General features: G+C 54.5%; 4 protein-coding genes across 9 annotated transcripts in view; 2 read left to right on the plus strand and 2 right to left on the minus strand.

Moving 5' to 3' along the window:
- The window catches only part of RGS4 (regulator of G protein signaling 4), a 32,531-nt gene extending 29,960 nt beyond the window's left edge, over positions 1–2,571 (plus strand). For 5 of the 6 annotated variants that reach the window (XM_032695872.1, XM_032695874.1, XM_032695871.1 and 2 more), the window contains 2 exons: positions 6–172; positions 704–2,571. In XM_032695872.1, coding sequence (XP_032551763.1) covers positions 6–172; positions 704–955 — 419 coding nt within the window. In that variant the 3' untranslated portion in view covers positions 956–2,571. The remainder of the gene's footprint in view (positions 1–5; positions 173–703) is intronic. The other variant, XM_032695875.1, reaches the window with a different exon arrangement.
- Positions 2,572–3,294: 723 nt separating this feature from the next.
- Positions 3,295–15,583, minus strand: RGS5 (regulator of G protein signaling 5). Its single transcript, XM_032695877.1, has 5 exons — positions 15,445–15,583; positions 10,104–10,214; positions 7,962–8,023; positions 7,684–7,850; positions 3,295–7,181 (listed from the first exon to the last, which is right to left on the minus strand). Exons 1-5 carry the CDS (start codon positions 15,486–15,488, stop codon positions 7,020–7,022), a joined length of 546 nt encoding a protein of 181 aa, XP_032551768.1. The 5' UTR covers positions 15,489–15,583; the 3' UTR covers positions 3,295–7,019.
- A 4,693-nt stretch (positions 15,584–20,276) lies between these two features.
- Positions 20,277–22,775, minus strand: HTATIP2 (HIV-1 Tat interactive protein 2). Its single transcript, XM_032696413.1, has 5 exons — positions 22,578–22,775; positions 22,386–22,493; positions 22,144–22,281; positions 21,345–21,406; positions 20,277–20,774 (listed from the first exon to the last, which is right to left on the minus strand). The coding sequence occupies exons 1-5, from the start codon at positions 22,746–22,748 to the stop codon at positions 20,549–20,551; spliced, it is 705 nt and encodes a 234-aa protein (XP_032552304.1). The 5' UTR covers positions 22,749–22,775; the 3' UTR covers positions 20,277–20,548.
- Positions 22,776–22,929: 154 nt separating this feature from the next.
- On the plus strand, positions 22,930–26,397 carry LOC116790903 (1-phosphatidylinositol phosphodiesterase-like). The gene is given in 3 exon segments (XM_032696412.1): positions 22,930–23,802; positions 24,021–24,969; positions 24,972–26,397. Coding segments are annotated over 3 exon segments (1,311 nt in total). The 5' UTR covers positions 22,930–23,562; the 3' UTR covers positions 25,094–26,397.
- Positions 26,398–27,153: the final 756 nt, after the last annotated feature.

Genomic DNA, 27,153 nt, shown 5'->3' on the forward strand with positions numbered 1-27,153 from the left:
CATAGGAGGACTGGCTGCTTTCCGTGCGTTTCTCAAATCTGAGTACAGCGAGGAAAACATCGAGTTCTGGGTCAGTTGTGAGGACTACAAGAAAACCAAGTCACCAGCCAAGCTCAGCCCCAAGGCCAGAAAGATCTATGATGAGTTCATCTCAGTGCAGGCCACAAAAGAGGTACGTGCACAGAACATTTCTTGGGCAAAGGTATCACCCTCAATTCTGAACCAGGCCAGCAGTACTGGGATGTAGAGATTGGTAGTTTCACAAGAGAGGAAGGGTTCTGCTTCTCTGCTTGTTAGCAAGGAAATGGTGTCATTTTTATTGCTTTTATGTTAAACTTGGATAGAGAGAAAGTGTGTTTAGTTATAACCACATGGCCATTCCATGTGCACACTCAAATGTGAGAAGCCCAAGAGGACTATGATTCCCAGTGTTCCAGCTGCTCCCATGCAGTTTGAGTTTCCTGGCTGGCTGCATCCCAGAGGGGTGTGTGTCAGTCTCCCCAACAGTTCTCCTGGCAGCAGGGATGCGTTGGTATCCAACTGCACAGATTCTGCCAAGGCAAAGAGTGTCAAAGGGTGTCAAACGGCCATTTCAGACAACAGCTCACCAAGCACACTCGGTGGAGAGAAACTTGGATTTTCCCTTTCCTGTGCCAGCCACTTCTGGGACGGGTTCTACTTACACTGTCCCTTTGGCCCACAGGTGAATTTGGATTCATGCACACGGGAGAAGACAAGCCACAATATGCTGGAGCCTACACTGTCCTGCTTTGATGAGGCTCAGAGAAAAATATTCACCCTCATGGAAAAGGATTCTTACCGCCGTTTCCTCAAGTCCCCCTACTACCTGGACTTGGTCAGCCCACCTGGGGCTGGCTGTGGGCCTGAAAACTGCAAGAGAAACCATACTCACTCCTTAGACTGCAACTCTAACATCATCTCCCAGTGTGCCTGAACCTGCAGCAAGGCAGGTGCGGGCTGGGCTCTCGCAAGAATATACGGCAGCAAAAGCATTCATTGGCATGAAGCAACAGAGCTGTCTCCAATAGCTGTCTAATGTCCCAGTTGTATCCCATGTCATGCAACAGCCAGCATTTGTAACCCAATCCAGGCTCAGTTTGTGTCGCAAACCCTCCTCTGACTCGGTTGGTCGGTGTGGGAGTGCTGGGGTCTGTGTCTGACAGGAAGGCTGGGTGCACTCACGGCGTGCCCGCTGTGGGTCTGGCGAGCCCTGCGAGCCCAGGCAGGTGCTGGGAGCTCCTGCCCAGCCCTGGCACTGCCCGCCGAGGGACCAGGCTTGCGGTGTCACCCCGTGACACCCAGCAAGGAGCAGGGCAGAGAGGAAGCCCAGGGAAGCGTCGGAGACTGTGATCTCCCCTTTCTAATCCACAAGAGCTTAGGTGAAAAGGACTTGCTCTGGTCCTTAGCTGTTCATATAGCTCCCAAATGTGTCTAGGATGTCAGAAGTGTTTGCTCAGAGCTCAGGCTGTGCTGCATTGCAGTAATCAGGCATAGGAAGAGCTCCTGCTTGTTCTCAAAGGGAGACCAAAACTTCTCGAACAGCCTCCCTCAACCATCACAGCCACCATCACAGGGAAGCTCTTCCCTCTGGCTGCTGCTCCCTCTGTAGCTTCAGGTTTATGCTAGGCAAGGATCTTTCCTAGAGCTACAGAGCTGTTATTTTGATGGAGGTTCATTATTTCATATATTATTAATTGTGACCTTCATGCTCCCAGGTTAAATAATTTAGCTGAGCAGAAGAGAAACATGTTCCTTCTCTCCCACACGGATAGATGTATATTCCGGACTCTGGGAGTGCCATTTGTATTCAGGTTTACCTGTCCTGGCTTGTATGGAGCAGTTTGTGATGGAATAGGACCACAACAGCTGGGGAGGAAAGGCCCTGCTTGGGAGTACTTGAAAACATTGAGGGGTTTTATAGTGATATTTATGTGAGTTTGCATTTCAGTAGTAGCATGGCTCACTTTTCCTGAAGATGATACGAGGAATGTGTCTATCTCAGTACTGCTGCTGGGCTTTGCCAGAAGGCATCTTACTTTTTAATTGCTGTGGTTAGACACGGCCTTTGCTGTGGGCTTTAGGACTGGCACTGACCTGCAGTTGGAAGCACAAGAAGCAGCTGCAGAACTTGCTGCCTTGAGCAGCAGCAGGTATCTCACTCTCCCCCGGCCCTTGGTCTCTCCTTAATTAGGTATCGCTGCTCTGGCAACTGTGTATTCCGCACTCTGCATCCCAGTCCAGACAACAGTTCTCACACCAAGGTTTTGGCATGGCAGGAGGAGGATGTGGTTCTCCAGGCCCATAGACAAACACCTTTTTTAACATTTGCTTTATTTTGTATTTATTCAATGTACTAACACGTATTGCCCTGCATGTTCAGCTAAAAGATGGAGAGGCTTGCTAAAGTGCTGAACGTAGCCAAGCATGTGGCTATGTTTTATTTTCCCCTGGTACTGGGAACTCTTGATAACTATTGCAAAAACTGTATTGATACTTAAATAATGATGAATACATTCTAAATAAAAATGTTTGCGTTAGTCCCTTCTAAAATGCCATTGTGTGAACCAAAGAAAATGTATGAAGATCCAATTCATTGGCCAAGATTGCTCTAAAGTGCCATTTTAAAAGTGGCTTCACTCATAGGTTAAGTCACAGCTGATGAAATACCCATTATGTCCTCCAGACACCCTCAGCACCGTGAGCCTGGGGGATGTCAGGCTTTTAGGGATCTGTGCTGTTCCTGACCATCAGCTCAGCACAGGGACCACCTATCCTTGCCAAGGGTCTGGGGTGAGTGTGAGGCACCCCTTAACAGCTTTGGAGGGGGGAACATCAAGGAGTACCTCCTTGCTGCAGACACTTTCCCACCAGAGCTCCAGAGGGTAACAGGTTTTAGTTCAGAGCTGAACCTGTTCCTGGGCCAAAACACAGTGGGGGGAGCAGGGCTGGCCCTTGCTCAGCCCCTGTGTCACCACAGCTGCTGCTACTGGTGTGTGAGCTGACCCTGCAAGCCAAAGCCCAAGGCAGCACCCACACAGTGGGGCTGGGAGTGCCTGTGCTGCCCTGGCCCTGGGGAGTTTCTGCTGGATCAGCCTCCTGGGGCGATACTTTTATTCCCTTTTAAGCTTACTTTCAGTCACTACATCACTGCAGCAGAAGCTCTCAGAGGCCTTTGGTCTTGCCAGGACCTTTTGAGCACAAGTTTTGGGAGTGCCCTGTACAGGGTAAGGAAACACTGCACCTTCAGTGCAAATAGACAAAATGAACAGTCCATTGAGTTAGTAGCAGAAATACATGTTTATGTGTGGATTACTGAGTGGTACAAGAATATGGGTTAACACAACCTGTTCCTCTGCACACCAACACATCACATCTTCCCCACATGAAGATCACTATGGAAATCACACAGAAAACTTCAGACCAAAAACCTCCTTGCAGGTGTGAGGAGCTGTTCTTCCCTCCTGACCTTGGCCACAGAAAACACAGCACCCTCCAGGGAGTGACCAAGGGCTGGGCGGAGCCTGGATGAGCCCCGGGACACCCTCAGCCCTGTGGCTGCCACTGTGTCAGAGGCTTTGGCAGTCCCCAAGACTGGGACTGGGCAGCTGAGGCAGAGCCCTGCCTCAGCACATGGGGCAATAGCTGGTCTCTCCATGGTTCACACCATGACTGGTGAGGTGCGAGGCTCCTCGTCACTGAAGTCACCATAAAACACACATCAAGCCGTCCTTGGCGTTAATCCGAGGGATGCAGCTGCAGAGAGCCCTTTTCCACATGTCCCTGTGACACAGAGTGGGCACCAGGGAGGTGTGGAGGCAGTGCCTGGTGCCCAGGGACCCTGGCTGTGCCCCACAGCAGGGGTTGGGGTACCTCGGAGAGCGCGAGACCTGACTCCAGCACCAGTTCAGGTGCCAGGATGGATCAGGGCTGTGGGCACAGGGTGATCCCAGAGGATGTTTTGGAAGATGTACCATCGTGTTCACTTGGGCAGATGGCCAAGGTTTCCTTTGAGAGGGTCTGGGACCATGCTAAACCCATGCATCTCTGTGATGGACCCCAAGCACAATATCCAGAAACTCTGCTTTTTGGCTCTCTGACTCACAGGGGATCCAGATGCCCATGTTACGAGTATGTATGTATATGTGTGTGTGTTTATACTTATATGAGACTATAGGAATACAGATGTACATATTGTGTGTATAGTGCCATATATGCTGTATTTCAAGAGAGCAAGAGTGATAAAATACATGAAGTTATTTCCTACCAGAAATATGATGGTTGGTGTCAGCCCGACAGTAAATACCTCTGGGCCTGTGGAAAGCTGGGCCATGGGCTGGGTACAGGCATTGCCACCTTTCTGGGAGAGCCTACACATATAATTAGCCAAATGACCCTTCTACACAAACACAACTTCCCAAGAGCTCCAAAATGCTTCAGAGGCCACATTTTATGGCCGCCCAGTAGATCACTGGCAGCCCTCAAAGTAGACTTCCAGCATTTTAGCAGAAATTGAGCTGGGGAGGGATTTCCAGTTTTATCTCTCCTGAATCCAGCCTCCACCTTTCTTTTCAGCACATACATACCTAAACACCTTCTCCCTACCCCACGCATTGCTGTTGCTGTACTGACGTCTCAGGTTCTGATGGTGCATAGCAAGATAGCCTCCAGCAGCATCCCGACCTTATGGCGTTGGTGGTGGCATTTAACTCTGAAACATGTGAGGGAATCTGGAAATAGCTGCCAAAGGATTAAGTAGAAATGAAAGATCTAGGTCTTTCTGCAGGGAAGCCTGTTCGGTTTTGCATTTCTGAGTCACACTGTAAATAAGGAGCTTGAACGTGCTGAACCTGCTTGTATTGACACCAGTTCATGGAGACGCTGGGAGAGTGCAGGGAGCATGGGCAGACAGAGGTGGTGGGAGCACCATGCAGCAGCAGAGGAGCTGGCTAAGCTCCCCATCCCATGCCCAGCCCTGCTCCTGCCTCCCCAGCTCTGAGCAGTGGGCGCTGCTGGGGGATCCTGTGCCCTTTCGGTGGGACCCTCCTGCTGCTCATGGGCTCCCTTGGGCTCTTTGGGGGCACCCAAGCCACCCCCTGCATTCACCCCTGCTGCTCCAGCACCAACTTTCCCAGACCTTTTGCTCCAGTGTTTTAAAAAAAGTCACATTTGTGACTGCCTCCATCCTTTCCCTGCCTCCCCACTTCTGCCTGGAAAACATAGCCCACTTCCTGCAGCTCGGGATGTATTTTTCTTCATCACCATAGTGACAACATGTAAATATTTGGGGCTGGTGGGGTTTTGATCAGATTTTGAAAGTCTTGAAGAGGCTGGCAAATCCGTTGTTTATGTTACTGCATTTTGCATGGAGTCCCATGACTTGCAGTGAGGCTGAGCAGCCCAGGGAAGGGGGCTGGTCTGGGATGCCTGGAGGCAGCAGGGACATGGGTTATTTTGCTGGCGTCTGTCAGGTTGCTGGCTGAAGCAGTTCCTTGCAAGCCATGACCCTCTGGATGCTGCACCAGGAAACCATCACTGGGATGAAACGGAGGCCCCGTGGAGCAAGGGTTCATTGCATTTGCTTCGAGGCTGAAATAAGATCCCAGCTGCTTTTCATGTATGCCCTTGCCCCATCCTCAGGTGTGATTTATTCTGTTAGCAGTGGGCTGGCTTTGAATCAGAAAAGAGCTGGTTTTTTTAGAAACAGCCTATGGAATCACACATCCTTGGCAGATGGGAGGAGACAGGAGAGAGAGATGCAGGCTACACAAACTCAGCAGTTTGCATCTGTTCAAGAATCTAGGGGTTTATTTTTCATATTTCCAATGACGGTTTTTAATTTGAGTTTGGTTTTTTTGGTTTGGTTTGGATTTTTCAAATTGGATCTGAACAGCTGCAATTGCAGCTTTTTTTCTCCTCAACATGACTTTCCTTCCTCCTCTGATCGATGCCCCTGGGTTGGGTTTGTGCAGAAGCATCACTTTGGCGTTCCTACTGCAGACAGAAGCGATTGGAGCAAGAAACCCCTGCAGCAACCCCCAGAGCTGCCATCCCAGCACGCCACAGACACCAGCCCTGCGAGGGCTGTGCACTGGCACTGGGACATGGCACGGGCTGTTGTCTGAGAGCTCAGGACATGGTGCAAAGGTTGGAGAGAGCGAGAGTTCTGAGTTGCTAAACAGTCCTGGTGTTTTGGACAAACAGGTCTTGTTTTACCCTCTTTAGTGTGGAGCAAACAGGCTGTCTCAGCACTGACTCTGAGCAGAGCTGCTGGGGAAGCGGTGCTGCAGGCTCGCTCTGCTCACCCCTCGTGCCTGCCAGGTACACTCTGGGGCTCCTGGTTCTGCCATACAGCCATCACTGCCACTCCTCCCATCCCTTCTGTATGGTGTCACACTGTCCCTGCTATGCCTCCATCCCTGCACAGCTGTCACTGTGCCTGCTGGTTGGCTGCTTTGTGAAGACAAGATGATGCCAATCAGGCAGTGGACACATCTCACCCTGCACCTTGGCCAGGGAGGGAAGAACCCATAGGGTACCTGTGCAGTCTCAGCAGCACCCTGGGAAGTTGGGAGGAGGGAGCGAGCCTGGGCCAAATGAGCGATATGGGCAAAACTGTGAGAAAAATTGTCACGTCCTAAGGAGTCCTAAGAAGGCAGCGTTGGCACCCCAGAGCCTCCAGCTAATGCTAAGCTCTGCAGCGCCAGGGATGTGCCGGCTGCCCAAGTGGCTCCCCGTCACTGTGGACCTAGGGCTGCTCTGCCACCCTTCTGGGTCCCAACTCCAGGGAATTTCTGCAATTGGTCTTTTGTGGGAGAGGAAAGGGATGGGAAGAGAGGAAACACCAGGACATCTGACAATCCAAAGCACGAAGAGAGATGTTTAGCAACATCTCTGGGTGCTCTTCTAGGGTGGTATGAAGAAAGCAAAGCAGCTGCAGGAGAAGGGGCGGGTGTTTAGATAGAAGCAGTGGGGATGCCTTGCACAGCCCTGCCACATTGCTACTTGATTAACTCCTGATAAAACTCCGACCGCACAAATCTCGGCAGGGAGTCTTTCTCCATCAGGGCAAAGATCCTCTTCTGGGCCATGTCAAAGCTGGTTGGTGACGGCTCCACCAGGTTCTTCATGGTCACAGCCTTGGTGAAGTGGTCGATGTTCACCTGTGATGGGAGTGTAAGAGGGATGGGGACCTTGCCTTTAGAGGGGTGGGTGATGGCATCTCCCCTCACCTACTCTGCCCCAAAGGGTGGGGAGAGACTGAAGCAGGTTCTTTTCTCTGGAGGAATTATCAGTGGCAAAGCTGTAAGGATGAGGTCTGTCCTGCAGCAAAGCTAACTCGTGGAGGAGGATTACTGTACATTGCCATCCCTTATAATTAATATCAGCCCTCTGTGGGGAAAAGGGGGATAGGCATGTGTTGAAGGTGCCCATGGCAGGAGACAGCCCAGCAGAGGCTGAGTATGAAAACAGGGGCACCAGGGCTGTGAAGGGTGGGAATGCAGCACATGGGGATGGGCCTGCCCCTTGCCAAAAGTACAGCCCTCTGAGCCCCTCAGCCATGGCATAAGGTGCCCTGCAGCCATCACTCTCCTATGGGAAGGGGGCCAACAGTGCAGCAGCCTCACTCCTCCCAGTACCATCTCCTGCCCCATGGCCACTGACCTCTTTGGGTGCCTCGGTCTGGATGAACTCCTCATAGATCTTCCTGGCCTTCTCTGCCATCTTCACAGGGGACTTGGTTTTCTTGTAGTCCTCACAGGCCACCCAAAACTCAGCATTTTCCTCGCTGAACTCGGAGCGCAGGAAGGTGAGGAAGCTGGAGAGCCCATCTGTGGGAGGGTCGAATCCTTGCTGAGCACTGGCAGTACCAGGGGGGCCAAGCAACAGCAGGAGGTGTGGAGAGAGGGGAGGTGACTGACCACAGGGGGATGTGAACTTACAGGGATTTTGCAGGAGCTTCTCCAAGGAATCACGCCACTGCAGAGCCTCCTCTGGTGATGGCCTGAAGAGAGTAAAGAAAGCCCAGGTGGTCTATGCTTACCCCACAGCCCCAGTCTGGGCTCCAGGTTTTTAAATAATTCCTTTAAACATGTGGAGAACTGGAGTAACAATCTGCAGGGACTTGCAGAGCGAAGGTGATGGTCTCGGGATGAAATGGTGATGCTGCTGCATTGCAGCACGAGTGCCCTCCTCCTGGGGAGATCCGAGTGCCAGGGAAGGTGAGGATGGGGCTGGGCAGGCAAATTTCCCCATTTTTGACCAGATGTGGCTGACCTGCAGAGTGGGTCCCCTCTGCAGCCACAGGTCTGCTCCTTACCTCACTACCCACGCATGGGATGGCGGAGCACAAGCTCTGCAGGCAGCTGGGATGCATCTCTATGTTTTCCTGCTGGGGTGGGGAAGGATGCTCCCTGCTGGCAGGAGGCACAGGGGCTTGGTCATTCGGCCCTGTGCTGCTGGGGCTGGGGTCAGCGCCCTCCACTCCCACAGCTCGCCTGCCCTGTTCCCACGCCCTAAGGCAAGGCAGGACAATGGCCTCGGCACCCTTCCCAGTGGAAACCTCCAGTGTTTTCCAGCTGCGAGGTTTTTCCTCTTTTTTTTTTTTATTTGCTATATTTTTCAATGTGACTAAAGAGTTGGAGGGGGGGGGTTGATTGTGGCTTTTTCCTCTTGTTTTAGTTAAGCTCCAAGGAGTTTGGCCAAGCTGCCTTGGGCTCACAGTTCCTGCCCTGTGACCCACCAGGGCAATGCCTGGTGTTGGCTGGAAGGCGAGGGAAGCCCCTGTGCAACTTGTTTTGCTGCCACAGGAGCCACGTGTTGGGGCTGAAACCCCCTGGGTGAGCGGAGCATCCCAAGGAGCGTGGGCAGGACAGCCTGATGCTTCAGTGGTGGGTCTGGGGGAAGTGCAGGTGCTGCTGCCCAGCCGAGCTGCCCATGTGGCTCCAGCGCAGGGAGGGGAACAGCAGGAAGGCAAAGCTTGCTCAGGGTGGATACTTGGCCTCACTTGTCATCAGACTGCAGCAGTAAGGACCACGACAGGGGGTTCTGATTGTTCACTTCCTGGACCTCAAACTGCATTTGCACTGCTATCAAGGATCAAAAACTCTCCCTGTTCCTGCCAGGTGACTTCTCACCCCCATGAGGTGAAGCATCGCTGCATTAACCCAACACAATTCAGATTTCCTGGAAACTACCAGATTCACATTTCCATTATCTGAATGTCCTAGGGATGATATTAACAGCAAGTGAGATTCTGACAGGTGAGCGATGACGAGGCTGCACAACATTGCAGTGCAGAGAAAACAACTCCTCCAGGCAGTGGGGAGAGAGGATGTTCTCTGGCTGTCTGAGGGGACAGCTAATGGGGACAAATGTGTCTCGGTCACAGAGGCATCTGGGGCATGGCAGCTCTGTCTGCCCTGCTTGATCTGGGCAGCTCTTGCCAGGCAGCACTGTGGTGAGCAGGCACCCTGCCAGAAAACCTCCCCCTGCATATCACCCGCCACAGACTGGATTAGCAGGCAAAATAACTAATGTTTCATGTGCTTTAAGTAATGCTGATAAAGCAGAGCCAATATTATACACCAGCTCAGTGCCAGAGAGCAGTGGCTCAGGACAAAGGCAATAAGGTGAGGAGGTGCCATCATCCTGGAGCTGCCCAGAGCCAGGCATCACACAGCCAGCTCAGGGACAGGCTGCCATCCCAGAGCCAGATGGCTGTGAAGGCTGGCACCTCTGGGCTGAGGCAGGTGACTCAGAGAAGTCTAAGTGCCACATGCCTCTGGGAAAAACCTTTATCCAATAACAGGAAATCTCATAAAAATTAAATTGAGTTTCCATGGGAAATCTAGTTTCCATAGAGCTGTATTGCCTGACATGTCTCATGCTGCCCTGACATAACTTCCTGAGCCTGCACTTAGCAGTCGGCCCACAAAGAGCATGCCACAAGCTGCCTGCCATGTAGAGCCTCCTGTGCCCCCCCTACAGCAGGGCTTCAGCTCCTCTGCACCCCAAAAGGGCTCATAACCACCCCACTGGCAGGGCACAAGTGCCAGCACAGCCCACCCCAGCGCAGTACTCACTTCTGGGCCTTGGGTGGCTTCTCTGGCTTCTCAGGGTAGGGGATGATGAAGTCAATGGCTGAGTCGTGCTTCTGGATCAGTGTGCCCAGCTTTGTCTTGATCTCCTTGGCCCTGCAGGAGGGGAGGAGCAGAGGTAGGTCAGGCAGAGGAGCGGGGCAATGGGAACAGTCACAGTCCCTGCCCTGCACAGCCCCTGGTGGAGTACAAAGCTCTGTAATTACTTATAGATGAACACATGTACCCTCACGTTGTAAAGGCTGCGCCTGGCTGGTGCTGTTCAATCCGGGCGCTCCGCATTAGCGGCAGCTCTTGATCTTGATCTCTTCACTCTATCCCCATCTGTGGCTGGGATAATTGTATCAGCAGAGCTGGCGGGCTGCTCTGATGGTGAATCAGGGACGTGTGTGCAGCACTCAGTCTCTATAGTGATTAGCCTGAAGAAGTGCTGGTGAGGAGGTGAAGGAGCTGTCTCTGGAGAGGAGGCTGGGCTGGGCTGCACAGCAGTGCCTGCCCCACCGAGCCCTGTCCCACCCTGTGCCTGCCAGCCCTGCACTGCCGATGGCATTCAGAGCAGGACACTCTCAGAGATACATACACATATATAGTGTAATAAGTAAGCTTTATATCTGCAATGGGAAATAGACACTGCAAATAGACACCTCCTGAGTGCTGCCTTCCCTGGGGCAGAGGGGGAAGAATGGTTTTGTCAGGAGTTGAAATGACTGCCAAAAGCTTCGTGCCAGTTCCCCGTTGCCCCAAGGCCACGCCCCAGACCTCTGTTTGGAAGAAGCAGAAACAAGAGGGGTCCTCTTGACAGCAGGCCCAGATGTCTCTTGAAACATTCCCTTTTGTGCAATACAATTTGCAATGAGGTCCTGAGCATCTAAAAGTGCAGAGGAGGCTCCCCTCTGCTGCAGCTCAGCGATGGTAGCAAAAGCAAGCTGAGCTTTTGCAGGGAACACTGAGGTGTGCTGTATAAGGGTGAAGAAATAAAGGGGTGAAAACAGACACCCCAAGCCCCACCTTTGCCGGGCAGGACTTTTCCCTGACACAGCAACATTTGGTGGCCTCCAAGTCGTCTTGCTGGTAGAGGAGGTGAAGGAGAGCAAGGGGACACACTGCTCCTCACAGGCTGGCTGGGCTGAGCTTTTGGCATGGCTGGCAAAGCCAGGCTGTAGGTCCCTGGCTTCAGGGCTCCCTACAATTTTCCTCTCTGCTGTTTATTTTCACAAGCCCTCTGCGGATGATCGCTCCCTTTCTATGTCTGCTATTTTATTGCAATTCCTTTAATTTTTTTCCCTCCCTGTAAAACTCTCTCTGTGTTTTGGTTTCCACTCACCAGTCCCCATGGGTGACTTTTTGAGACCCGGAGCAGGGGCGTCTGCTCTGCTCCCTGCCAGCTGCCCCCAACTTCTGTGAAGAAACCTGCCTCTAAAGAGCCACCCTTGCATGAAAGCTCAAAGCAGGGCCAGCCAGAGTGAGCAGCCCAGCTTGGGGCTGCATGGACCACCCGCCGTGGGTGTACGGCAAGGGGCATCACACACCCAGAAACCCAACTGTTTTCATGGAAAATGTCAGCAGCCACAGGGACAGTTCCCATTGCTAGTGCTTCTGAGAAAACTTGAATCTTGGAAAGAGCAGGACCTCAGGCAAAAGGTGATGAGGTCGCCATGCTCCCACACTGAGGTGTCTGGGACAGGGATGCTGCCATGCACCGTTTGTCCTGCTCCCTCTGATAAATAAATAAAATGCAGATAAATGCTTGGAGCTGGCTCCTGATGTCCAGTGCCTGGGACTGTCTCTCCTGCAAGCCTCTGCTGTCCCTTGGCACCCTCCTGGCCATCACAGCCATGCTGGGACACCCATGGCATGGCCCTGACCAAAGAGGATGGCACAGCTGCACCGATGGGGAGCAGATGAAGCGGGCAAGGAGCTGCAGCCCCATTAGCACCAAAGCAATGGGTGGGTGCAGAGGGTGCCCCAGGAAAGCTGTTGGGGCAGGACAGCCTCTCCCTTGGCTCTGCTTTCCCAGACATCTGTGCTGGTGGCTACAGGTCCCTGCAGGGAAGGGGACACATGAGTTCAGGGAGAATCTCTCAAAGAGGGGCTGAGCAGAAATGCTGGCTGCCACCATGTGCCTCTCCCTGCCACAGCCCAACACTAGGGAGGGTAAAGCTGTGGATGTTGCCATGGCCAACCCACTGCCACTGCTGGGTGCTGTGCACCAGGGACAGTCCCTTCCAGGAAACTGGACCATGTGCCCTATCATGAGAGGCTCACCTGGCAGGAGTAGGGGGGAGTCTCCCACCTCTGAAGCAAGGATGGTGGATGCAGGAGGTACCGTGTAGGCAGGGAGATAACACGAGCTGTGCTGGGAGCAGGGGCACCAACAGCCAAATCTAGCCCATGGTGACCCAAGGAGCTGGGAGGACAGGACCAGTAGTCTGTTGCTGTTTGAACATGACCCGGGGACCCCCCTGCTCTGATGTAGATGAGCCAACACATGCACAAGGTGGTTTGGATGCTACTGATGGCAGTTTCACGCAGCAGCAAGTACTCTCCTGGATAATGCTCAGAGCTGGTTCAAAGTCCTTCTCTCCGATTCCCATCCTCTGACAGTGACTTATGGCCAACATCTGTCAGGCTCAAAGGGCACTGACAGGCCCTAATGGCCCTGAGCAGCTCCAGCTGAACCCCACATCCTGCACATTAATGGGGCTCCATTTAAGCTCTGCCCTGGGGCCCCTTTTTCTCAGGCTGTGCTGTGCAGTGGTGTTAGACCTATATGGCAGCCCCACTGCCTGCTGCTCCCAATGAGACTCTTCGGATGGCTCCATCCTGTTCCCTCCCATGGTGCTGTCAATGGACCACCAGTGGCTGCCCACCCCACTGGAGCCCTGCAAGTCCTGGTGTCGAGACAGCAGAAAAAACCTCCCCCCTGCACCGGAGCAAGTCCTGGCTGTGGGATCTTCATGAAATCCATGGAGACAGCGGAGGTGAGGAAGGTTGCTAGAAGGAAGCGAAAGGACTGGAGTGGGCTGAGAGATTGCAGGTTGAGGGAGGGAAGGGCTATTTAAAGACACCATTCTGGCATCCTCCAGCAGATGGATTGCAAGCTTTCAAGCAAGGCTTCAGCAAAGGCTAAACAGCAGGGTAAAAAAGGCAGTTATAAACAAAAAGGCATCCTTCAAAAAAATCCAGCTATGGCCAAGTGAGAAAGAGCAAGAGGACCGTAAACGGTGGAAGGTTAAGTGCGAGAACAGATGGGAGAATGCCAAGAAAAAGTCTGAGAAACAGCTTCCAAGAAGCATTAATAGAAAATATGGGCTCTGTCAAACACATCAAGAGCAAGAAGGCTGCTCGGGAGGGCCAGGAGAGACTCCAGCTTTAAAAACGAAACAAAAATAGAAGCTCAAAGGAGTTAAAGCTATAGCTGAAAGCTAAAGGTGCTGCTGTGCCCAAGGGCAGGAAGGTGTGAGAGGAAAGGCCCCTTGAGGGGAAAAAGGCTCCAGAGGGGATTCAAGGAGCCATAAAGCTGCAAGTGTGGTGCTGTATGGACACGTCAGTGGCAGCTGTGTCAGATCTGTGGTGGACACATGGACAAATATGGTCTATTGGAGAGAAGTCAAGGCAGCTTTGGCGGTAGGAAGAGATTCCTTCCAACCCATCGTCCTTCTCTGAAGAGGCCAGCAACCACGTTTTGTGGGGAGTCAGGGGGTACCAGCCCCTTGGGTCTTCAGGGGACTTTGGGTGGGCTTTCCAGACCCCGGGCAGCCGCAGGGGGGAAGGCCATCTCATGGATGACAGCATGGGAAAGGTAGCACACAGCTGTGGGGATGGTGCTATGGGAACACAGGCTGGGACCGTGCTGTTAAACGTCACACATGTGGGGAGAAGGGGGTCAGTGGCTGAGGAGCAGATATTGCACTCCTCGGATGTGGCACTTGGGGACAAATTGTGAGGAACTGTGGGAAGATCTGTGAGACTGGCAGTGGAGCAGCTGTTAGAATGCCTCACAGAGCAATGCAAAGTGATGCACAGGGGGCAAACGCAGTCCTGACTCTGCGTATGAAAGTGTAAGTGAAGCTGCCTTCAGGAGCAAGGGTTTGAGGGCACAACAGGTGAAAGCATCGAGGATTTGAAGGCACAACAGGTGAAAGCATCAGCATAGCAACAGGGGGAGAAAATCTTTATTAAGAAAATTTAGTATTAGAAAGCATCAGAAGAGTGAAAACAAAAGGGATAGCAGAACAGAAACACATGGATCACCCGCATCTGGAAGAGTGCTGCTTGGCTGCCTGTGGCGCAGGAGGCTGCAGGGGAGCAGGCAGTGGAGTCACTAGGATGGCCCAAAGGCACACTTCCAACAAAGAAACTGCCACAGGCCCATGCTCCTGTTTGTACCTGTGATGGGAATTTGCTTTGCTTTTGGGCAAGCAGCATCAGACCCCAGTGCCACAACTTCAGCTGGGACTTCTCTGGAGCTCCCCCCAGGACAGTGAATGTCCCCTCATTCTCATCCAAAAACCAGTGCTGAGGCATTTGCAGCCATGAGGGAATCCTCACTGGGGGATTCACATCTATAGTCTTTTCCCAAGCTTCCTCCTTAGGTGAAGCATCCCTGCCTTGATACCACAGGGAGACCCCAGATTCCAATCACCATGAAAATGGCTGGGGGCTGGAGCTTGCTGTGGCTCCAAAGAGGGTTGAGAGCAGCCTGAGAGGCAGCATCAACACCATCAGGGGCAGGTTTCGAGGAAAGCACCTGGGTGGGTAGGTGTGAAAATGAGGATGGGTGCCACAAGCCAGGCAGAGCTGGTGCTCTGCACAGAACTGAGCCTTGTGGAGAGGGGCCAGATCTGGCTAATCCGTGTGAGAGCAAGACACAGGCAGTTAATAAAGAGGATTTTGAAGCACTTGTGAGTCAGGACTTGTTTTGCCTCAGAAAGGCAAAACCTCTTTTCTGCTTTTTTCCTCCTCCCCTCCTCCATGTTTTGCAAATATTAAGATCTGACAACAACGCACTCCTGCTCAGAGCAGCAGAGGTGGTGGGGGGGGTTTGGGGCAGCCCAAACTCACCCAGCAGAGAGGTTCCCAAGTCAGAGTGGGTAGTTTGCAACTGAATCACCACTCGCGCCGCTAAGGGTCCCAGCCACTTGCAGCACCCACTGAGCCTCCCCCAGAAACCCTCCCTTCCCTCCCAGTTCAGAGCTGGATAATCCCAGTCCCCATATGAGACGTTCATCTCGGGGACATACTTAAAGGAAGAGCCCCTGTGCCTCTAGCTGCCCCGGCGGAACCCTGCGGGGATGCAGCCCCCTGGCATCCTGGCAGCTCTCACCTCTCCAGGCACGTGTGGGGCAGCGCTGCTAATCCTTTGCACATCTTGGCAGGCTGTAGTTTCCTCGAGCCGTGAGAAGAGTGTGAGTGATGGCTAAACCAAGCAGCAGCAGCTCCGTCTGCAGCCCAGCTCCCCCCTCTCGTTCCTATATAGCGCCGAGAGCTGGACCCCTGCCAGCCCCGTAACCAATGCCGGCCGGCCTGCTGTAGCTGGCCCCGGCCCCAGCAGCTTCTGGATTTTGTTTTCTTCTCTCAACGCTCACACGAGGGGGAAAAAAATGTGGTCTTTCTGGGGTGAGATCAGGTAATCAAATTGGAAGGGCCAAGCTGCTCTCTGGGGGGCTTCAGGAAGCCCACAGCCTTTCTTTTAACAACATATCAAGCTCCAGGTCAGTATTTAGAAGAGCCAGGTAGACATGCTTCATTCAAGTGAGGGTTTTTTCCAGTGAAAAACAGTACTTTCAGAAAAAATAAAAGTTTTAATGAGAAGTCTTGCTGTTGATTTAAAGGCTGTGGCTAATGTCAAAGCATCTACCGCTTCAAAAGTGGCTATTGGCTGGTGGATAACAGTGAATTTTGTGCCAGAACAAGTTCCTTTTCACGTAAGCTTGAAAAAATAAGTCTTTTCATCATAGCAAATGTTCTGGTTTTATCTAACAATGACACTTTGATGAGTCCAAAAGCATCTGCAGTGTGATTTTTCTCCCAGCCTCAGCCAGGCACTCAGGCAGGGTGTAGGTGCAACACGAACAAGTGAGGCTGCCTGCTGAGGGGCAGCTCATGGCAAACACAGGGAGCAGCCTGGCTCCAAGGGGTCCCACAACCAAAGATCTGGCCCCCCTCATGGCTGCTCAGGGGAAGGATGAGCTACAGCCAGCAGCTGCAATGGAGTCACTCCTAGCACAGCTTAGCAGCACTTGGGGTGGAGAAGATGACCACAGCCAGCGCTGAAAACCTACCGTGTGCCTGGCCCTGGCCTTGGCTGTCTGGGTGACTGTGAAAATGTGCATGAGTGCCTTGTTTAACACTCGGAGCTGGGAATAGGAACCTTGCTCCCAACCTGGCTGTCCACACCCTGGGTCACTAACGATCATCACTGACCTAACCAGCCCCACCTGCCCCCCCAGCCTGGGGCTACATTTAAGCTGAGGCCTGGGCCACCTTTTGTTCTTTGAGCTGTGTCAGAGCTATGCCTGGTTCTGTTTTCCAGCTGGATTTTGGACCTGTTTTGGAACTACACAGTAAGACACTGTCTGCATTTCAGCTTGTGAGCACAGTAAGTGAAAGGTGGATGTCTGTTGGAAACTGTGCCTCCCTGGAGAGCTTGGGCGAGCTTTGTACTGGTTTGTAATGGAAACTGAATGAAAAAAACCAACAGCCTACAATTTCAGAGGATTAGATGCTCGAATGATGTTTGTCTGGGCTTGGGCTCACTAGAGTCCCCCAGATGTACCTAGGCAGGGGTGCCAGCTGTGGGGTCTCGCTGGGATGGGCTGCCCCTTCCCACTGCTGGCGTTGAGGTGCTCACCAGCCTCTCCTGTGTCTTGCAGAGGGGGTAAGGAAACTGGCAGCTGCAGAGAACGGAGGTCCTTTACTCCTTCCCAGGGTGCTATCATTCTGCGCTTTTCCCAGAGGAACTAGAAGGAGGATCTTTTATTAGCATGGAGATGCCTCACCCAGTCAGTGAATTGGAGGTCACCCAGTCATCCCAAGTCCCAGCAGCTGGGGTGCAGCCCCTGCTCTCCAGAGGAATGCAGCCTTGCAAGCTCTGCCCCTGTGCTGGGCTGCACCAGTACCCTGGGGTCAGAGAGCATGTCAGGGCCATACATTTGCTAGCAGGGACGTCACCAGGATGTCACTGAGTGCCAGGTGAGTGCCTGCCGGCTCGAAGGCTGCTTTGAAAATCTCCTTTCAAGCATGATGCTGTTTGTAGGATGCTTTGCCAGCTGTCCAGGCACCCCCTGACTCAGAGAGGAGCTGGCAGCAGTGTGGGCTGGGTGAGAGGTGCCAGCAGGTCTCACAGCTTGGGACTGGGAAGAACAGCGGGACCGTGGCACCACACGGGAAACCTCTGTAGGCCCATGCTCGCTGCTGAGCCATTGGGAATGCAGTTATCTCTTCTCATTAATCTTCAGTAATAAAGTCAACATTGGAATCCCAGGAGGACTTGGGTCTGTGGGACCAGGAGGTTTGTGCAAATGCTGTCCGGGAGACACTGAACACCCTTCTGTGCTCTCTTCCCAGCTCCAGTCAGGGCTACAAGCCCCTGGAAAGCAGAGAGACACGCCAGGCATGCCAGGGGCATGGCCCCATCTCTGCAGACCTCTTGCTGCTTGGAGGAACCCGGAGCTTCACCCAGTGAGACACCATGGAGGAACTCAGCCTGTTCCCTAAAGACTTTTACCTCCTTTACCTCTCTCAGCCCTAGGTGGGCAAATCGCCTGCTCCTGTGGCTCTGCCATAGTTCAGTGATTGATGCCCCGTGCTCTCTTCCACAGCTCTAGGGTGGGGGGGTTTAATGAGTGCACAGAGCAAACTGGGGAACTGAGGTCCAAAATGTGTGAGGAAATTCCATGCAAGAGGGTGATAAGGAAGTTATACTGTGTGCTGGGATTGCAATTGTGCATTCTAACAGAGACTTATCTGAAACACTGAAGAAGAAACTGTGTGCCACTTGAACAGAAACAAGGGTTACACAGAAATAGCTTGCATTTTCCACAGACCTTTGTCCAGCAATAAATGTTTGTTTCGTGTGTTTCAAGGCTTTGGAGTGCTAAGAAAATATTTCCAGTAAGAAACTACACAGACCTTCCTTTTCTTCCCACGACAGCTTAATTTCTTTAAGAGCCCTTCTGGGAGAGCTTTTTGGAGATCCAAGTGCACTCTGAGGACCAGATTGTCTTGTATACACAATGGCTGGTTTCCTCCAAGAGTGCTCTAGGCTTGTGTCTTGCAACTGCCCCCTCAAAAGCCATGTGGAATCTCCCACTCCACCACATTTATCCTGGGCCCTGTTATTTCCAGACTTTATTATCCTTTCTAACAACATGCCTTTTATAGAAAGCAGCCTAGCTGCTTTGCAGTTTCCTGGTTCCCACTGGAACTTTTTAAAAACTAGTATCATATTTAACTACGTTGACTTTTTGGTACAGGGATCACTGCAATTCTCACCCAGGAGAGTATTTGGCAATGCATCTGAGTGCTCCTTCTGGGCAGACTTTTAACCATGTGTTCTAAAAATGGGGTTAAAAATATTTTTATTTTTTTCCCCCCTGCGTGCTTTGGGACAGTCATGCAAATGTGTGTCCCCTATGGAATGATGCTAGTGTGAGCTCCTTCACAGCAAAGGGCAATGCAAGTAATTCCTCAAGTCTTCCTGTGATGGCTCTTTTCTTCCTATAGAGCCTAATCACATCCTGTCCCTCAGGCTCCCTTTCTCCTTCTCACGTAGTCATAATTCATTTTTATGACTTTAGGATGCTTTCTTCAAGTCTTCTGTGGCTTGCCTTTTACCTGTAACTTTCCAGAGCTTACATTCTTTTTTCAGTCTCTCTTCTGTATGCAATTTTTACTACTTTTAAGGTCTTACCACTTCAGGTGTTCATTTCCACTCCCCTGTATAAGCACATCCCCTTTTTTAAAAATCTCTTTGAGCACTGGAGTGCATTGTGTCTGTGTAACCCAGTGCTGCATGCTTGAACAGCTTTCCTGCTCCACAAGTTCAACACCCCTCAGAGACTTGTGTGATGCTCCTGACCAGCCTACCTCTCATCTCCCTTTGGATATGAAATTTTACTCTAAAGGTATTGTATTTGCTCTCACTAGGACAGTCTGAGGAGTAACTGTAGCTCTGTGGTCCCTTTGAACTGAGCCCCACACGTGGTTGAAGAGTTGCTCGGGTGCAGGCCTTGCACCATCTCACTGCCTCTGCCAACTTTCTGAAGTCCTGCCCAGTGATTAAACTGCTTGTGTAGAGGACAGAGATGAGATCCAGGCTCCCTCCATTTGCCACATCCAAGTCACTGACATGGGAGCCACGGGTGAGGTCAGAGAAAATCCTGAAAAGCAGCATTACCCGGAGTGCTGGGACTCTGGCCAGCTGGGAATTTGGGAGTCACGTAAGTCCTGCATCCCAGCTGTCGAGCCACCAAGTTCCTCGACCCCGAGCAGGAGGCCTGAGAACAGTTGGGGCTGCAGCTGGGACAATGCACTGCTCGTCGTGCTCCACGCCCACAGAAGGAACCTGCTCCCCTTCTGGTACCTGGGCAGCATGGGGCAGGGGCAAGCTCGTTCCAAGATGTGCATGTGGCTGGCCTCAGCTCTTGCACATGCACAGCACTCTGAGGAACATGGGTCTGAGCTCTGATTAATTTATATAAGGAAAGGCCAGAGAGACATGTGGAGAGGTGTTTTCAAGTCAACCCAAGTATTTGCGTGGTGTTGATGTGACTACAGGCACCAAGCGACAGTGCAGGCCGAACAGCTGCATCCCTGCAGCAGTCCCTCTGCACCTCAGCAGATCAGCAAGGACAGTGTTGTTTGCACAGACCTGCTGCGGGCAGAGCCACCCCCAGGCGCCTCAGCAGCTGCTGCTGAGCACTCAGGAGCTCTGCTGTCTTAGCAGCACTGGTGCCACCGTGTGCTCTGTGAGGTGCAGCCTCTGCACAGACAGCTGAGAGCTGATTCTGCCTTCCTGTGTCCATCTGCTGCATGGTCACTTGCCTGTGGGTATTCCCTGTAGTGTCACTAAAAGACACAATCTGGATAGGTAAGGCTGGGTTGTTGATGTGCAGGTGACAGGTATGATTTAAACACAAAGCTGGCACAAACAGATCAGTCATAGGGTTTTATTCAAGGCCTGGATTACACCACTTTATCTGCATTTGCTTGTTGGATCCAGGCAGCAGAGCACATTGTTTCTCCTCATCCAGCATCTGCATTTTTGATTCCTTGACAGAATGAGCCACTGTGTAAAGAAGTGCACCCACCTCTGGCTCCACATTAGCCACATAAGCACCCTGCACCTCTCCCATGCGTGCGTTCATCCTCGGCCCAAAAGAGCGTCCGAATGGTGAACCAAGCTGTTTCCTGCCATCCCTTTTGCTCTACGTGCCCTGCTGTGGCACTGCCTTTCCCAGCTCATGGATGGCCTTGTTCTCCAGCACCTTCACCTTCTCCTCGCCTGGCTGCAGCACACAGGCCACCATAGCCCTGGCCACTGTTTCCACAGGCACTGAGTAAGCGGTGGGGAAGACCCGAGCCACAACACCCAGGATCTGCCGAGTTACCCACTCCATGGGCCGGGACTCCTGGCGCTTGCACAGCAGCACTCTGCAGAGTGAGGAGGTAAAGTGGGGTCAGCCTGAAACCATCCCCAGGGGAAGGCTAGAGAATGGGTTCTACAGCTGCACCAGGGTGCAGACCAGCTTCCTAAACCCACATGGGCTTTGGGGCTTTAGCAGGGCCACAAAATGTGACTGAGCTGAGCCCCTGGATGCTCAACTCCTTTCTCCACTGTGCTGCCAAAAGCAGGATGCCAGTTCTCCTAGGCAGCAAGAGTGCAGCACAGTTGAAAGGATGCAGGTGAGTACTACCCCCCCCTGCATAAGGTCAAGGTCCATGTGGAGATAATCTCCGACCTATGTGCTCCAACCTCTGCTTTCAGCCCCAGCTTCTTGTCCTTGCATGGCACGTGGCACTAGCACTGGGATGGGCCATGGGAAACTGCTGCAGAAAGCAAGCTCTGCATTGGGAAGCAGTCTGCTCATCCGTGAGCTGCATTTGCAGCTGGTGGCTTTCTCCACTTCCCCCCGCTTATGCATCTTTTCTCCATCTCCCAACCTGCTGCCCTGACAACCCTCCACCGAAGCCCTGTGCCTTCCCTCCTCCACTGCTACTCACGCTGGCCGGAGAATGGTACAGCGATCAAAACCAACAGCCTGGACCAGGTTCTCCACTTCTCCCTGTCAGAGCAGTTGGGCAGGAATGAAAGGAAACAAGGATGACTGCAAGCACCATCCCTGCCACTCCGTGAATGGGCACGAGAGAGTTGCAGAGCTGTGGGCAGAACGGCACTAATGCCACTGCAAAGCTGGAAGAGGCCAGGCAGGGAGCAGCTCTCCAGGACAAGCAGCATGGGGCAAGTGCCCGCAGTGGACACAGACTATGAGTCAGCAGCGCACCCTTGCAACCATCATGTTAACTGCAACGGGCCGCTCCCGAGAGCAATTGGACTTTGCATCCAGCCTGGGGATGGATCCAGCCGGCAGACAGCTGTGAATCCAGCAGGTGTTGGGAGCGGCAGCACGCAACATATGGGGAAAAAAGCTTTTGCCATAGGTATGGTCCCACCTGGGGAGCCTGTGGGCTCTCCATCCCTGGATCGTTCACATCTCACTGGGACACAGCCTCCCCACCCTGCTGTGAAGCAGCTTGAGGCTGGGGAGCTGGGACTGGGCTAGAGACCCCAGCGAGTCTTTCTAGGTTTAAAGAGGGGGATAAACACTGCATGCAGGGTTATGCTGCTTCAGATGAAGCCAGTCACACAGCAGCCCCTTCCCTTGTCCCACAGCACCAGGAGGACCCCCAGAGCCATTTGCAACTCCTGAGACCTCAGCTACTCCTTCCTTCGCGAGCATCCCAGCATTTTGTGACTCCTACACAGGAGTCCACCAGGAGCCCACCCCGGCTGACTCCTCACCTTCACGCGGAGGTAGAGGAAGCTGCTCTGTGCGTTTGCCCCCTGGGAGGACTGCAGGATAAAGTGCTTGCAGCCCCCTGCCCGCGCCAGCTCTGCTGCCTGCGCCACGTAGTCCCGGTCCACCCGGACGAAGCCGTCCTGCGGGTAAAGGGGAGAGGAGGGTCAGCAGGGCAGGGAGCGCGCAGGCAGGGCAGGGGGCAAACAGGACCCCTGCTCTCCCAGGGGGAGGGGGGCCCACTCACTGCGCCAGCCTTGGCCCTGGTGGTGCCCAGGCAGCAGAAGCCCACGTCGTGCCCCTGGAAGGCAGCGGCGTGCTCGCCCAGCCGCTCGAAGTCCACCACCGCCTGCTCCTGCGGGGAGGCCGAGGGTCAGCGCGGCCGCCCAGGAACCCCCACTCCGCGGCCGCCCCCGCCCCGGGACCCGACCCCCCGCACCACGGCCGCCTCCGCCTCCTGGCCCAGGCTCAGCCGGCGCCGCCCGATCAGCGTCACCCGGGCGAAGAGCCGCCGGGACAGCAGCTCCCGCAGCAGCGCCCGGCCCGTCTCCCCCGAGCCGCCCAGGACGAAGCAGGTCCGGCCGCTACCGCCACCCGGCGCGGCCGCCATAGCGAGGAGCGCCCGGCGGGGCTGGGGCGGGCCCGGGCGGGAGCGGCTGCGCCGCCGCGCTGCGGTCTGTGCCGGGCGGGGCCCCGCGCTCGGGGAGCCGCTGCTGCGGCGGGGCTGGGGCGGGCAGCGCGGCGGGAAGGGGCGGAACGGGGCCGAACGGAGCCGAACGCAGGACGGGGCCGTTCCCAGGGCCGGGGGGATGTCTGCCCCCCGCCCTGGGGGCTGCCCCAGGGACCCCCGCTCAGCCCCGCTGGGAAGGTGTCGGCTGGAGTGTCCCCGCTTGGTGTCCCTGCAGGGCCCAGCGCTGAAAGCGACTCCCGAGGATCCCTGTGCCCGCCCTGCTCAGGCGGAGGGGATGTGACCCGGAGGGATGCCCAGAGGGGTCTGTGACCTGTCGGGCGGCTCCTCTTCAAAACCCACTGGGCTCAGTGTGCGCTGCCGACAGAGGTGCCCTGGGCAGGACGTAAGTCACCTCCTGGGCAGCCTTGCAGTGATTCCAGTGTGCAGCAGCCACCGGTGGCTGAGGAACAACGGGATGAAACCCATTTCCCAGGGAGCTTTCGCTGAGCAGGTCCTGGGATGTGCTGACAAGCACAGACCCACTGCACCGTGTCCCTGCCTGGACGCTGTCCCTCTGACAGGGATGAGGTTGATCGTCACCAGGGCAGTGCAGGTCCCACCAGGACGTGGTTCTGGAGCAGGCGTGTGGGCACCCCAGGCTCTGCGAAGCCTCTCCCATGGGGCCATCAAGGGGCCCTGCGGCACCTCGATCCCGTTTGTCCTGATTCCTGGGGAGGGAGGTGCAGAGGCCTGAATGGCTGCTTTCGGGATCAGCCAGGCAGTTTTCCAGCCTGGTATGCCTGTCAAGCGCTGCCCATGGCCGAGGGCTGAGGATGAATCCCTGGTGCACGTGCCATTTGCGAGGCAGGACGCGCGTCATGACTGTCACCGGGTTAATGGCTGGCATCCCGCTCTACCTGCCAGTGTGCCACTGGCACCCACGGCCGTGCACCCCGTCCATCGGGCTCCGCTCCGCAGCCACAGGCAAACCCAGGTGAGTGCAGGAGGGGGAGTACTGGGAAAAGTGCTTGAGAGTGGGAGGGGACAGCACGCTGCAACAGTGTGAGTATTGGCAGCAACGTGTATGGGGCATGTGGTATGTTATAGGGTTTCATGGTGTGGTGGGGATACCACTGAGGAGGGGTGGGATCAGGATACATGGGGGCCATGTGGTGCTTCCACGGCTCATAGTGTGCTTCTCCTCCACGGCAGGGCTCAGGGGGGCCAGCCAGGCACCGGGGTGCCCGCTCTCCTGGTGGCATGGAGACATGGCGCCGGCGTAGCGCGGCATTCGACTGCGTGCCCCAGCCGGCAGCCTGCTGTCCTGACTGGATGGCAGAGCTCCCCGACGCCCTGCCGCTCTCCCGCCTCTCCATCCCTGGCACCCACGACTCCCTCAGCCTGTTTGGCGGCCGGCGCCTGCGGTGTCAGAGCTGGGGCCTGGAGGCCCAGCTGGCGGCCGGCATCCGCTTCCTGGATGTGCGCTGCAAGCTGTCACAGGGCGAGCTCCGTGTCTACCACCTCTGCACCTTCCAGCGGGCCAGCCTGCGTGGGGTCCTGCGCCGCACCCTGCGCTTCCTCCGTGCCCACCCTGGCGAGGCCGTGCTCATGCGCATCAAGGAGGAGCTGCCCATCTTCTCCCGGCCCGGCTTCGCTGCTCAGCTGCATCGCTGCCTGCTAGAGGAGGGACAGGGCTGTTTGTGGTGCCAGGAGGAGGTGCCAACACTGGGCCAGGTGCGTGGGAAGATTGTGGTACTGGAGGCACTCACGCGGGAGGTACTGGGCATCCCCTATGAGCAGCTGAGCATCAGCGATGCCTGGAATGTGCTGTCACTGGAGCGCAAGTGGGCCCGGGTGCGGCAGCACCTGGAGAAGGCGGCTGGCGGGGACTCCACCACCATGTACCTCACCTTCTGCTCTGGCAATGGGCTCTTCACCTGCCCTGAGGAGGTGGCCCGCACTGTGAACCCCCGCTGCTACCAGCACCTGCGGCGCCGGGGCAGGCAGCCCGTGCGCTGGGGGGTGGTCATCATGGACTTCCCTGGTGCGGGGCTTCTCCGGCTCATCGTGGAGAGCAACGGCCTGCAGGCCAATGGACACAGCACGATAGTCCCCAGCACCCCCGCAGCGCCCTTGCAGCATGCCCGCGGCAGAGGGGACAGACGCCGCAGCCGGCACAGCTCCGCTCGCTGCCTGCGCCGGTGCCCGTCGGGTCGGACAGTGCTCCCGGCCGCACGCCTCTGCCGAAGGACATCAGTGCCCGTAGAGCAAAAGCTGGTTTCTAGGTCTCGCAGAGCACCAGGAAGTGTTCGTGTGACGGTGGTGTGACAGCGGCAGAGGCAGCAGAGAGCTGACAGCCCAGCGGTCGGAGCTGGGCAGCCCGGGGAGCTGCGCCTTGAGCATCGCTCTGCCCAGAGGAGCCAGGTACAGTGCTGGGCCAGCCAAATCCCCACAGCACAGCAGGGAAGGTGGGGAGAGAAGGTCCTGCCTCACCTCCTTTTGGGCCAGTGAGTCCTCCCATAATATCCCTCTGCAAATAGCCTTTTTGCTTTCAAGGGTAAATAAAAATAAAAAGAAGCTAGGAAAGCACTCCCTATGTTGCCTTACCATTTCCTGTCAGAAAAGTGCAGAAAAGACCTTTTGCTCTTGCTGCTCAGATGTAAAGGAGTCTGTACCCCTCTGCCCATGGCTAAAGCACAGTTAAATTGGTGTCTGTGATCATCTTTAAAGCAGAGCTGCAGGAGATCAGAGGAGGAGGAATTAATTTCAAAGGTGACAACAAAGGGAATGTCCTTCTCCTTGTTATTTTAGCTTTTGTTTTCTTCTTGCAGGGGCTTGCCCCAAAAGTCAGGACTCTTAGGGAGAGCCAACTTCAGCAAGTGCTGCCAACCCTGTGAGTGGACAGCTGGATGGCAATAGCAGCAGCAATTCCGAAGGCGCTGCCCCGTCTCCGGGATTGCACAGCCAGGGAATGCTGCACAGGGCAGAGTCCAGTGATTTGCAACAGCATGGGCAGCATGGGCAGGGCAGTTTGTGGATTCACAAAAGCAAAGTGATTGGGACATAAAAAGGACCTTAAAACCAGTGCCAGTGCCTGCTCTATCTGCAGATAATAAATCAGCAATTTAAATAGAATGGCAAGTCAAATGACACAGAAGTTCCTTGGAGCAAAAGGATAACCAAGATCCCAGGGGAGAAATCATCAAACTGCTGTGTGCTGAAGGAGGGAGCTGGAAAAGAGAAGAGGAACTTTTTTAAAAGAGAAAAGCTCAGCCCTGGCCTGACAAAAGATGAAGGATGTCCTCAAGGATACTTCTGTCTCAGAGGAAAACACAGTGCCTGCCAGAGGGGATGCTGCAGGATTTCCTGGCTGGAGGAGGGGATGTTTTTTGCTCCACAGGGGCTGGCCCTGGCTGGAGACACAGCTCTTGGTGCTGAGCATGTTCATCTGCTGGGCCAGGGAGGGGAACAGGCAATAGTACACAGTGGGCAACAGAGGTGGCAGACAGAGGAATCTGTCTCTGGGCTTGCTCTGTGAGACAGGAGAAGATTGAAATCTCTGCATTAAACCAGACATGTGACAAAAGCACTGGTCATGTTTGGGGGGGTGGTGGCCTATTCTGTCAGCTGCCAATGACTCCACCACTTGTGTTGCCTCTGCGCCAAGCCAGTGTGACAGCTCCAGGTATTGCTCTCATGCCAAGAAGATGGGTGCTGCCAAGGGAGGGCCAGGCAGGTTAGTGGTTGGCTCGGCATTCCAGGGGCACACAATGCCATGGGGAGCTAGGCAGGGCACAAGCAGAGCAGTCACAGTTCCCAGGAGCAGCTCTGCAGGCTGGGTAATTCTGCTGTCACTTAAGGCAAGGACTGCCTGCATGGCTGAAGGGCTGCCCCTGGATGTGGCACATGGAGCTGCACTCCAGCACCCCATACCCACCCTGTGCCCCAGCTCACTGGAGGGCAGGGGTGCTGGGATTCCCCAGGTGGGCAGAGTCACTTGTTTACACCCTACCACACTAGCAGTGAGATAAGGTCAATGTTACCTACGCCCCTGGCATCCTGTTTGGCAAAGCCTTATCTGTGCCACCCACGTGTGGCTGCTGCCAGGTGCCAGGGAGCAGCAGGCAGCATGGGCAGGGCTACCCAAGTGGCAGTGATGCTCAGAGAAAAGGTTCTCCATCACTGCCTTGGCAGTGAAAGGCAAGAGGCAGAGAGCTGTCCTACAGCTGAGATCAAAGAAACATCTCTGAGAGGGACAAGGGTGGGCAGGAGGGATTTCCCCAAAACTCTATTCCACAGCCAGGGCTGTCCCAGTGTTGCAAGGTCCCTGTGGGTGGGAGGTGTA

Source organism: Chiroxiphia lanceolata, chromosome 9, assembly GCF_009829145.1.
Source record: "Chiroxiphia lanceolata isolate bChiLan1 chromosome 9, bChiLan1.pri, whole genome shotgun sequence".
In the NCBI taxonomy this organism is placed as follows: Eukaryota; Metazoa; Chordata; class Aves; order Passeriformes; family Pipridae; genus Chiroxiphia; species Chiroxiphia lanceolata.

Excerpts from the sequence above, each read along its gene's own strand:
- HTATIP2 (XM_032696413.1), bottom strand. The coding sequence starts at position 22,748 with ATGGCGGCCGCGCCGGGTGGCGGTAGCGGCCGGACCTGCTTCGTCCTG. Across the intron at positions 22,494-22,577 it reads AGGAGGCGGAGGCGGCCGTG|GAGCAGGCGGTGGTGGACTT; the intron begins GTGCGGGGGGTC and ends GCCTCCCCGCAG. Across the intron at positions 22,282-22,385 it reads CCAGGGCCAAGGCTGGCGCA|GACGGCTTCGTCCGGGTGGA; the intron begins GTGAGTGGGCCC and ends CTTTACCCGCAG.
- RGS5 (XM_032695877.1), bottom strand. The coding sequence starts at position 15,488 with ATGTGCAAAGGATTAGCAGCGCTGCCCCACACGTGCCTGGAGAG. Across the intron at positions 10,215-15,444 it reads CCCCACACGTGCCTGGAGAG|GGCCAAGGAGATCAAGACAA; the intron begins GTGAGAGCTGCC and ends CCCCTCCTGCAG. Across the intron at positions 7,182-7,683 it reads AGACCGAGGCACCCAAAGAG|GTGAACATCGACCACTTCAC; the intron begins GTCAGTGGCCAT and ends CTCCCATCACAG.